Raw genomic sequence first — 12218 nt, 5'->3', positions numbered from 1 at the left:
TCCCTCCTCCTCCGCCATGATTTCCCATGCTTTCCTCCTCCTCTGCCGTGATTTTCCATGCTCCCCCCCCCTCCTCTCCCATGATTTCCCATGCTTCCCTCCTCCTCCTCCTCCTCCTCCTCCTCCTCTGTCATGATTTGCCATGCTTCCCACCTCCTCTGCCATGATTTTCCATCCTTCCCTTTTCCTCTGCCATGTTTCCCATGCTTCCCTCCTCCACTGCCATGATTTCCCATGCTTCCCTCCTCCTCCGCCATGATTTCCCATGCTTCCCTCCTCCTCCGCCATGATTTCTCATGCTTCCCTCCTCCGCCATGATTTCCCATGCTTCCCACCTCCTCTGCCATGATTTCCCATGCTTCCCACCTCCTCTGCCATGATTTCCCATGCTTCCCTTCCTCCTCTGCTATGATTTCCCATGCTTCCCACCTCCTCTGCCATGATTTCCCATGCTTCCCTCCTCCACCGCCATGATTTCCCATGCTTCCCTCCTCCTCTGCCATGATTTCCCATGCTTCCCACCTCCTCTGCCATGATTTCCCATGCTTCTCTCCTCCACAGCCATGATTTCCCATGCTTTCCATCTCCTCTGCCATGATTTCCCATGCTTCCCACCGCTTCTGCCATGATTTCCCATGCTTCCCTCCTCCTTTGCCATGATTTCCCATGCTTCCCTCCTCCTCTGCCGTGATTTTCCATGCTTCCCCTCCTCTCCCATGATTTCCCATGCTTTCCCCCCCCCCTCCTCTCCCATGATTTCCCATGCTTCCCTCCTCCTCTGCCATGATTTCCCATGCTTCCCCGCCTCCTCTGCCATGATTTCCCATGCTTCCCTCCTCCTCTGCCATGATTTCCCATGCTTCCCTCCTCCGCCATCATTTCTCATGCTTCCCTCCTCCTCTGCCATGATTTCCCATGCTTCCCACTTCTTCTGCCATGATTTCCCATGCTTCCCACCTCCTCTGCCGTGTTTTTCCATGCTTTCCCTCCCTCCTCCGCCATGATTTCCCATGCTTCCCTCCTTCTCTCCCATGATTTCCCATGCTTCCCACCGCCTCTGACATAATTTCCCATGCTTCCCTCCTCCGGCGCCGCCATGATTTCCCATGCTTCCCTCCTCCTCTGCCATGATTTCCCATGCTTCCCCGCCTCCTCTGCCATGATTTCCCATGCTTCCCTCCTCCTCTGCCGTGATTTTCCATGCTTCCCCCCCCCCCCCTCTCCCATGATTTCCCATGCTTCCCTCCTCCGTCATGATTTTCCATGCTTCCCACCTCATCTGCCATGATTTCCCATGCTTCCCACCTCCTCTGCCATGATTTCCCATGCTTCCCTCCTCCTCCTCCTCTGTCATGATTTCCCATGCTTCCCTCCTCCTCCTCCTCCTCTGTCATGATTTCCCATGCTTCCCACCTCCTCTGCCATGATTGTCCATCCTTCCCTTTTTCTCTGCCATGTTTCCCATGCTTCCCACCTCCTCTGCCATGATTTCTCATGCTTCCCTCCTCCTCTGCCATGATTTCCCATGCTTCCCTCCTCCTCCGCCATGATTTCCCATGCTTCCCTCCTCCACTGCCATGATTTCCCATGCTTTCCTCCTCCTCTGCCGTGATTTTCCATGCTCCCCCCCCTCCTCTCCCATGATTTCCCATGCTTCCCTCCTCCTCCTCCTCTGTCATGATTTCCCATGCTTCCCACCTCCTCTGCCATGATTTTCCATCCTTCCCTTTTCCTCTGCCATGTTTCCCATGCTTCCCTCCTCCTCCGCCATGATTTCCCATGCTTCCCTCCTCCTCCGCCATGATTTCTCATGCTTCCCTCCTCCGCCATGATTTCCCATGCTTCCCTCCTCCTCTGCCATGATTTCCCATGCTTCCCACCTCCTCTGCCATGATTTCCCATGCTTCCCTTCCTCCTCTGCTATGATTTCCCATGCTTTCCACCTCCTCTGCCATGATTGCCCATGCTTCCCTCCTCCACCGCCATGATTTCCCATGCTTCCCTCCTCCTCTGCCATGATTTCCCATGCTTCCCACCTCCTCTGCCATGATTTCCCATGCTTCTCTCCTCCACAGCCATGATTTCCCATGCTTTCCATCTCCTCTGCCATGATTTTCCATGCTTCCCACCGCTTCTGCCATGATTTCCCATGCTTCCCTCCTCCTTTGCCATGATTTCCCATGCTTTCCATCTCCTCTGCCATGATTTCCCATGCTTCCCACCGCTTCTGCCATGATTTCCCATGCTTCCCTCCTCCACTGCCATTATTTCCTATGCTTCCCTCCTCCACTGCCATGATTTCCCATGCTTCCCGCCTCCTCTGCCATGATTTCCCATGCTTCCCACCGCTTCTGCCATGATTTCTCATGCTTCCCTCCTCCACCGCCATGATTTCCCATGCTTCCCTCCTCCTCTGCCATGATTTCCCATGCTTCCCTCCTCCTCTGCCATGATTTCCCATGCTTCCCTCCTCCTCTGCCATGATTTCCCATGCTTCCCTCCTCCTCTGCCATGATTTCCCATGCTTCCCTCCTCCACTGCCATGATTTCCCATGCTTCCCTTTCTTCTCTGCCATGATTTCTTATGCTTCCCTCCTCCTCTGCCATGATTTCCCATGCTTCCCTCCTCCTCTGCCATGATTTCCCATGCTTCCCTCCTCCACTTCCATGATTTCCCATGCTTCCCTCCTCCTCTGCCATGATTTCCCATGCTTCCCTCCTCCACTGCCATGATTTCCCATGCTTCCCTTTCTCCTCTGCCATGATTTCTTATGCTTCCCTCCTCCTCTGCCATGATTTCCCATGCTTCCCTCGTCCTCCGCCATGATTTCCCATGCTTTCCTCCTCCCTCTTCCAACATTTCTCACGTTTTCCTCCTTCACTGCCATGATTTCCCACGTTCGCCCCTCCCTCCATTAAAATCATTCCTTATACTTTGCTCCTCCCTTCCCTACTGATGGCATTTCCCATGCTTCCCACCCTTACATCATTTCTCATGCTTCCATGCTTCCCCTCTGACATAATTTTCTATGCTACTCTCTCCCTTCTTCCTTCATCCACAGCAAGTATGCTGTCCTGCTGGGCCTTCTTGTCATAAAACCAGCATGTCATACATTATGATTGTAATGGCTGCATCTCTCTGTCTTTTTATTTCATTCTTTTTCCAAAATGAACTTTTAGTAAAACCTGCATTTACACTCAAAGCTCCATCATATTATCCCATTGCGACTGCATAGATTGCTGAACATCTTCAGTTTTCTGGACTCTTAGGAGCACATTTATCCAGAGAGGTGCTAAGAGAAGTGTGTCAGCAGCCCAGGGCATCCAGCCAGGTGTCAGCTGTGAAATGCAGCAAGGATTCTGACTGGCGGTCCTTAGGAAGCCCTCCAGTTTGATTTGAGCTGGTGTTAGTAATGAGCAGCATTATGTCTCTATAGCAGATGCTGTTGTGTCCTGTTCTTTGCTTTTCACAGTCCTTGCCTTACATTTGGCCTGGAAGGCAAAGTTTCCCTGAGTTAATGATGAGGGATAAGAGCAGGTAAGCAGCTAATGGGTTAACTTAACACCCCCTCTCCTCCTGCCCACACTTGCAGCTGTAAGCGCGCCCCAGCGTGCCGTCCGCGTCGTGACTGGCGAGAGAGGAAAGCCTGCGGAGGAGCCTTGTGTTCCTGTAATGTCCCCAACCCCGTGGGGCTGTACAGCTGCTGGCAGCCGTGCTTGTGTCCCGCGCTGGCGATAAATGCAGGTGTGCAGCTTCATAGAACGGCACGCTGCCATTAACCCTGTGCAGGCTCTGCTCTTTTGTCTCCTAATTCCACCATAATGGTGATCACTGCATGTTGCTACAGCGCTTACTTCTCAGCAAGGGCAATCCTCTCAGTAGAAGTCCATTGTTTTTATTTCTTGGCAGATGTATACATACAGATGAAATTACAATTCTGCTTTCCAGATGTGTGGTGGTAGAAGGGCTACAGCCACACGTTATGGAAACCGACAGGTATGCCGGAGTACTCGCTCCCCCAGGCTTCACACAGCTGGTCCACCAGTGCACAATCCCTCAGTGGGTCAGCAATCCACACAGTAGCAATTAAGTAAGGATTGAAGGAGGCACTCCGAAGGCAATTAATAAACTTCCATTGAATCAAGCGGTAGCAGAACATGACATGTTTCGGGGTTGCCCCCTTTCTCAGGTGCACACCTGAGGAAGGGGGTAACCCCGAAACATATAGGGCTTGATTTACAAAGCGGTGCTAACCTACTTAGCACGTCTAAAGTCTTTAGACGCGCTAACCAGGGTGCTAAGTAGGTTAGCATCGGATTTCTCAATCAGATCGCGCGCTAACTTTGCGCGCGCAAAGTTTTACGCGCGCAAAGTTTTACTCACGCTAAGTCCCATAGGCTTTAATGGGCACTTCGCGCGGAGCGCCCTGCGCTCTGTGCAGTACGCGCGTAAAGTTTTACGCGCGTAAAGTTTTATGCGCGAAAAGCTTGTTTAGACGTGCTAAGGGGGTTTTCACAGGCGTGCTAACAGTTAGCACCGCTTTGTGAATCAAGCCCCTAGTGTTCTGCTACCGCTTGATTAAATGGAAGTTTATTAATCGCCTTCTGAGTTCCTCCTTCAATGCCTACCTAATAGCTACAGCCACACGTTAGATGGCAATCCCTGGCTGAGAATCCAGCTTGCGCATCCCGAGTTTGAGTGCAAATCCAGCACACTGATATTGACCCCCAAACTAATTGTTCCCCTGCTTACCCTGCCTGATAAAGCCACCCCGTTGTGCACTGTGTTGCTGTCTCTCTTCTTCTCTGCATGGCAGCGATATGCATGGTGTGCAGAGCTTTCCCACAGTGATACCTGCAGAATCCAGCTCAATTCTGACTGTCAGCACTAATGGTGAAATGTGTATGTGCCTTCAGTTGTAGAAAACAGGAGAGCAGCCCATGCGACCGCAGGGGGGCTCAGAGGTGTAAGGGGGCCCCAACTACTACGCCACGCCCACTGCTAAAGGGGTCCATCCTTTGGTTCAGGTGTTTTTGTGGTTACACTTGTTATGGGTGTGAATATTATGATGTTCTGACTTGTTTTATGACCTGGGCTCCCAGGCTGTGAGTGTCACCAGAGCTAGGCAGGAGAAAATTTCTGAAAATTGAGGGGGTCCCCACCAAAGTTTTGCTTGGGTGCTCTCTGATTTGTAATTCTTCTACCAGCCAATCAGAATGAATCTGTCATATTTGCATGTTGCACTGGGGAAGGAATCTCCCAATCACAGGACCTCACTTTTGCATATCTCTAGATGACTTGTTTAGCTAAAGCCTTCGATACACTGGCAGACTGTCTCCCAAAAGCTGGAGCCCTCTCTGATTGACATCTGGCCAGAGTGAGATCTATCCTTGCCACACACTGCTGAGGATTTTTTTCTGTACTTTTTTGCATCTATGGTTTCTGGTTGCTTGAGAATCAATGTTAAAAATAGGCCTAGCTAAAAAAAACCAGTACTACACCTCACACTGTATACTTACCATAAACTCTGAATGTTATACTGTAATTACAAACGAAGACAAAGGACAGACTTAACTTAATGTAACAGAGGTTTATTACTGTATAATAAAGTGTAAAAGTAGATTTATGCACCCTGTAAGGCCTGGATTTTTTTTTCAGGTTGCGTGACACTTCTGGATAATGGGGGTTTTACCGTCGTTGTCTTTTAACCAGGGCTGTGGAGTCGGTACAAAAATCTTCCAACTCCGACTCCTTAGTTTATAAAACCACGACTCCGACTCCAACTCCGACTCCGGGTAACCAAAATGGCTCTGACTCCTCGACTCCGACTCCTTAGTCTAATATTTAACAGGGCTGTGGATTTTGTACAAAAATCACCCGACTCAGACTCCTCAGTTCATGAAACCATGACTCCAACTCCGACTCTGGGTGCCCAAAATTGCCCCGACTCTGACTCCTCGACTCCAACTCCTCGACTCCAACTCCATAGCCCTGCTTTTAACAAATCCTTTGGCATCAATGGAACATAAGCCTTGTGAGTTGCAAATAACAGCAAATCCATTCACATTCACACATAAGAGAAAGATAAAGCAGAAGATAACAGAATCTACATCTCATAAAACAGGTGTATACCAGCTTCTATCTCTCACGATGGAACATAAAACAGTCATTACTGCACCTGAGCTGGTGTGTTTGGGAGGTGGATGGGGGAGGGGAGGTTGTTTTGTTAAACTTATCCAGCAGTTTTCTTCTTTAACCCATCCCACGGCGCGTCCCACGCTGCGTTCCAAACCGCAGTCACGTGACTACAAACACTTCCTCCTTCCGGGTTGAAGGAGGAAGCGTAGTAGTCACGTGACGCGGCTTGGAACGCAGCGTTGAATGGGTTAAAGATGAAGACTGCTGGGTAAGTTTATCCCCCCCACACACACCTGCTCAGGAGGTGCAGTAATTAGAAGATGAAATCTGAATTAAACTTACTTGGATTTCATCCGAATCTTATCCAGAGCTCATCCCTGGTTAAAAACCATCCCAGTATTTGCAGTCCTCTGTAGCGATGGTCGTGTCTAGCAGAACTCATGGAGAAGCATGTGGTTTGTTTGATCAGCTGATAGATTTGCAAAGTTCTGATTTGCCATGATCACATCCTACTTTACCACGTGATCATGACTAGCAAGTCAGAAATTTACATATCTATTACCCGACCAAACTGATCACATGCTTCTCCATGAGTTCTCATAAACATGACCATCCCTGGTCCTCTGCCATGTGATCACCGATCATTGTTCAGAAGGGAACAAGGGGGTTTGGACTATAAAGTTCTCAAAGGGTCCATACAAGTCGGTGGTGGTTCAGTTTTTCTAAGTAGTGTGTTGATTGTTCTTCGAGTTGCAAATGTTGCTTATCAGTCATCCACGGCCGTCTTCAGCAGATGTGCGTTGTTTACTTCACTTAGGACTAGTATCAGGTCAGAATTGTGGCTCTGTATTCGGGGTGGGCACAATAAAGCGGAAACGCATTCAGCAATTCAGCAGTATACGGGAAGGGAGGGGGTGGCGTTTTTGTGGGTGCAGCTGGTGGATTCTTCTCGGGGCACAATACCCCCGGCTTCTCCGCCTCAGCCAATTCTAAATCCGGAGAGAGAGGCGTGATCACGTTATTCATTTTCCTCAGATGTCACAGAAAGTCCTTGATGAGCACTTTCTAATAACGAGCCTCGTTAATGACTTTTCTGAAAAGGCCTCTGATAGACGGAGTGAAAAACGATTAACTAATGAATTTTCTGGCAGTCACAGCCGTTCCGCATGGATTTGTTTTACCAGAGTGCGCCGTGCCGCTTGGCTATGCACGCCGGGCCGCCTGGGGTTAATTTGGATGCAACATTACATTTTGTTGGGGGCGCTGGGCTGGTTTGTCTCTGTGACTTTGTTAAATATGTATTTGTACAGCAGCACAGAGAGTTTTGGTGATGGCTGCACTCGTTTATAAGAAGCCAACAATGGCCGCAGGTGGCAATTATTACATCATTATATGTACAACTTATTGCAACTTATTAATCAAACTACTGTTCTGGTGACTAGTAAATATAATCTTTACACAGAGGTTCCCTGACAGATAAGTTCCTTCAGGGTATAAAGGTTTGGGATAGGGGATGTGCCTCAGACCTCACAGCTCATAAAAATCTTAGAGATGGGTGTCACTGGGCCCCCTAATGCTTGATTGTCCAGGTTGAGCGTTGGGTACATTTGTAATCCAATTTTGAGATACTGGAAGGCATTACGCTACACTACAACAGATTCCTGCTGTGTATGTGATTGTGGATGCGAGAGCGCTGTCCATGGCACAGGACCCCTTACCAGAGCCTCCATTGTGTCAGAATGGGACAATTATGAATGGATCCTATGCTTGGCACCTCCGATGATCCGCTGCCTTCTGATCCGATAAATGGACTGTTTTACCTGCTAATGTAAACCTAGCCTTACAGGGGTCATTTACTAAGCAATGCAGACTACAAGAGTGCAAAACAGGCAGCCACAAATAGTAACCTATGATTCTGGCAAATATATAGATATAATACACATTTTATAATTATGCTTTTGACAAAGTAAGATTAAGATTAACTTTCTGCTTAAATGCTGGGAACTGACTCCTCAAGGATTTCCAACTGCTTTTATAGACTCACAGCCCTGCCACCCACCTGTTCACAGCTCCACTGACAGGTTCACAGCTCCACCCACAAGTTCATGTTCACAGCTCCACTGACAGGTTCATAGCTCCACCTACAAGTTCATGTTCACAGCTCCACCTACAAGTTCATGTTCACAGCTCCACCTACAAGTTAATGTTCACAGCTCCACCCACAAGTTCATCTTCACAGCTCCACTGACAGGTTCATAGCTCCACCCACAAGTTCATCTTAATAGCTGCACTGACAGGTTCATAGCTCCACCCACAAGTTCATGTTCACCGCTTCACTGACAGATTCATAGCTCCACCCACAAGTTCGCATTCACAGCTCAACTGACAGGTTCATAGCTCCACCCTCAAGTTTGCGTTCACAGCTCCACTGACAGGTTCATAGCTCCACCCACAAGTTCATGTTCACAGCTCCGCTGACAGGTTCATAGCTCCACCCACAAGTTCATGTTCACAGCTCCACTGACAGGTTCATAGCTCCACCCACAAGTTCATGTTCACAGCTCCACTGACAGGTTCATAGCTCCACCCACAAGTTCATGTTCACATCTCCACTGACAGGTTCATAGCTCCACCCACAAGTTCACCATCCCACCTACATTTTCACATTGCCTTTCATTTCTAGGCAGCTTCACCCACATGTTCATAACCCCGCCTACCTGTCCACAACTCCACCTGAAGGAGGATGGTGTTATTATGCAGAAATGCTTGTTTTAAGTGTGCCAGACCATATTTTATTGTATTTCTCTTTCCGGCATGATCTGTTTCTTTGTCACTAACTGGCTACTGATGCCTTGTGTTTTGCAGGACCCGCGCAGTAAGCACAAGTTTAAGATTCACACATATGGGAGCCCCACCTTCTGCGACCACTGCGGATCGCTGCTCTACGGGTTGATACACCAAGGCATGAAATGCGAGAGTAAGTAACAGACCATACCGCTGCTTCTCTGCCTTGCAGATAGATGTTTACACTGGTGAATTCTGTGGCTGCACATGTTGCAGATATGTTGTATGAGGTGTAAATCCTGCTGCATCTGCACTCCTATTACTACTAATCACCCCTGATTCCAGATCAGTGCGTCCTCTCCTCGCTGACCCGTGTGATAGAAGGTGAGATCCCACACAACAGGGAGAGATGGCAGATGTCATGTGACACCACAGCTGAAGCATCTCTCACAATCTAAAGAGCTGGACCATTTACCAGAATCATTTATATATCTTGTTATTGTTCCACCAACCTTCTAGGCCCAAATGCTGAATCTGGCCCCTCTCGCCATTTTATGTGGCCTGCGAGAGTTTCAGATGTGCAGGATTGTAAGCAGTTAAAGTGGAGAAAATGGAAGAGAACCAGCCTGTGCTGTATAGGTGCCCACAGGAACATGGGAGTTAAACATAGGACACCCTGGCTCTTGTTCCAGAAGAGTATGGCACTTCCACTTCCATGGAGACGGCAGGCCATAGCCAATAGCTGTAATAGATTGCTTTAACCACTTGAGGACCGTGGGCTTTACCCCCCTTAAGGACCGGCCACTTTTTTTCCATTCAGACCACTGCAGCTTTGACGGTTTATTGCTCGCTCATACAACCTACCACCTAAATGAATTTTGGCTCCTTTTCTTGTCACTAATAAAGCTTTCTTTTGGTGCTATTTGATTGCTCCTGCGATTTTTACTTTTTATTATATTCATCAAAAAAGACATGAATTTTGGCAAAAAAATGATTTTTTTAACTTTCTGTGCTGACATTTTTCAAATAAAGTAAAATTTCTGTATACATGCAGCGCGAAAAATGTGGACAAACATGTTTTTGATTAAAAAAAAAAAAACCATTCAGTGTATATTTATTGGTTTGGGTAAAAGTTATAGCGTTTACAAACTATGGTGCAAAAAGTGAATTTTCCCATTTTCAAGCATCTATGACTTTTCTGACCACCTGACATGTTTCATGAGGGGCTAGAATTCCAGGATAGTATAAATACCCCCCAAATGACCCCATTTTGGAAAGAAGACATCCCAAAGTATTCACTGAGAGGCATAGTGAGTTCATAGAAGATATTAATTTTTGTCACAAGTAAGCGGAAAATGACACTTTGTGACAAAAAAAAAAAGTTTCCATTTCTTCTAACTTGCGACAAAAAAAAAAAATGAAATCTGCCACGGACTCACCATGCCCCTCTCTGAATACCTTGAAGTGTCTACTTTCCAAAATGGGTCATTTGTGGGGTGTGTTTACTGTCCTCGCATTTTGGGGGGTGCTAATTTGTAAGCACCCATGTAAAGCCTAAAGGTGCTCATTGGACTTTGTGCCCCTTAGCGCAGTTAGGCTGCAAAAAAGTGCCACACATGTGGTATTGCCGTACTCAGGAGAAGTAGTATAATGTGTTTTGGGGTGTATTTTTACACATACCCATGCTGGGTGGGAGAAATATCTCTGTAAATGACAATTTTTTAATTTTTTTTACACACAATTGTTCATTTACAGAGCTCTTTCTCCCACTCAGCATGGGTATGTGTAAAAATACACCCCAAAACACATTATACTACTTCTCCTGAGTATGGCGATACCACGTGTGGCACTTTTTTGCACCCTAACGGCGTTAAGGGGCCCAAAGTCCAATGAATACCTTTAGGATTTCACAGGTCATTTTGAGAAATTTCGTTTCAAGACTACTCCTCACGGTTTAAGGCCCCTAAAATGTATAGTATAGGAACCCCACAAATGACCCCATTTTAGAAAGAAGACACCCCAAGGTATTCCGTTAGTAGTGTGGTGAGTTCATAGAAGATTTTATTTTTTGTCACAAGTTAGCGGACAAATGACACTTTGTGAAAAAAACCAATAAAAATCAATTTCCGCTAACTTGTGACAAACAATATAATCTTCTATGAACTCACCATACTCCTAACGGAATACCTTGGGGTGTCTTCTTTCTAAAATTGAGTCATTTGTGGGGTTCCTATACTGTCCTGGCATTTTAGGGGCCCTAAACCGTGAGGAGTAGTTTTGAAACAAAATTTCTCAAAATGACCTGTGAAATCCTAAAGGTACTCATTGGACTTTGGGCCCCTTAGCGCAGTTAGGGTGCAAAAAAGTGCCACACATGTGGTATCGCCGTACTCGGGAGAAGTAGTACAATGTGTTTTGGGGTGTATTTTTACACATACCCATGCTGGGTGGGAGAAATAACTCTGTAAATGGACAATTGTGTGTAAAAAAATCAAAAGATTGTCATTTACAGAGGTATTTCTCCCACCCAGCATGGGTATGTGTAAAAATACACCCCAAAACACATTATACTACTTCTCCCGAGTACGGCGATACCACATGATTGGCACTTTTTTGCAGCCTAACTGCGCTAAGGGGCCCAAAGTCCAATGAGTACCTTTAGGATTTCACAGGTCATTTTTGTTTCAAGACTACTCCTCACGGTTTAGGGCCCCTAAAATGCCAGGGCAGTATAGGAACCCCACTAATGACCCCATTTTAGAAAGAAGACACCCCAAGGTATTCCGTTAGGAGTATGGTGAGTTCATAGAAGTTTTTATTTTTTTGTCACAAGTTAGCGGAAATTGATTTTAATTGTTTTTTTTCACAAAGTGTCATTTTCCGCTAACTTGTGACAAAAAATAAAATCTTCTATGAACTCACCATACTCCTAACGGAATACGTTTGGGTGTCGTCTTTCTAGAATGGGGTCATTTGTGGGGTTCCTATACTGCCCTGGCATTTTAGGGGCCCTAAACCGTGAGGAGTAGTCTTGAAACAAAAATGACCTGTGAAATCCTAAAGGTACTCATTGGACTTTGGGCCCCTTAGCGCAGTTAGGCTGCAAAAAAGTGCCAATCATGTGGTATCGCCGTACTCGGGAGAAGTAGTATAATGTGTTTTGGGGTGTATTTTTACACATACCCATGCTGGGTGGGAGAAATACCTCTGTAAATGACAATTGTTTGATTTTTTTTTTACACACAATTGTCCATTTACAGAGAGATTTCTCCCACCCAGCATGGGTATGTGTAAA

The 12218-nt window shown here is 46.9% G+C and overlaps 1 protein-coding gene across 2 annotated transcripts in view; it reads left to right on the top strand.

Moving 5' to 3' along the window:
• The window catches only part of PRKCA (protein kinase C alpha), a 535637-nt gene that overhangs the window by 354981 nt on the left and 168438 nt on the right, over nt 1–12218 (top strand). For both annotated transcript variants that reach the window (XM_068262584.1, XM_068262583.1), the window contains exon 4: nt 9005–9116. In XM_068262584.1, coding sequence (XP_068118685.1) covers nt 9005–9116 — 112 coding nt within the window. The remainder of the gene's footprint in view (nt 1–9004; nt 9117–12218) is intronic.

Source organism: Hyperolius riggenbachi, chromosome 12, assembly GCF_040937935.1.
Source record: "Hyperolius riggenbachi isolate aHypRig1 chromosome 12, aHypRig1.pri, whole genome shotgun sequence".
Lineage (NCBI taxonomy): Eukaryota > Metazoa > Chordata > Amphibia > Anura > Hyperoliidae > Hyperolius > Hyperolius riggenbachi.
Note: the sequence above shows the minus strand (reverse complement) of the source record. Positions and strands in the feature narration are given on the sequence as shown.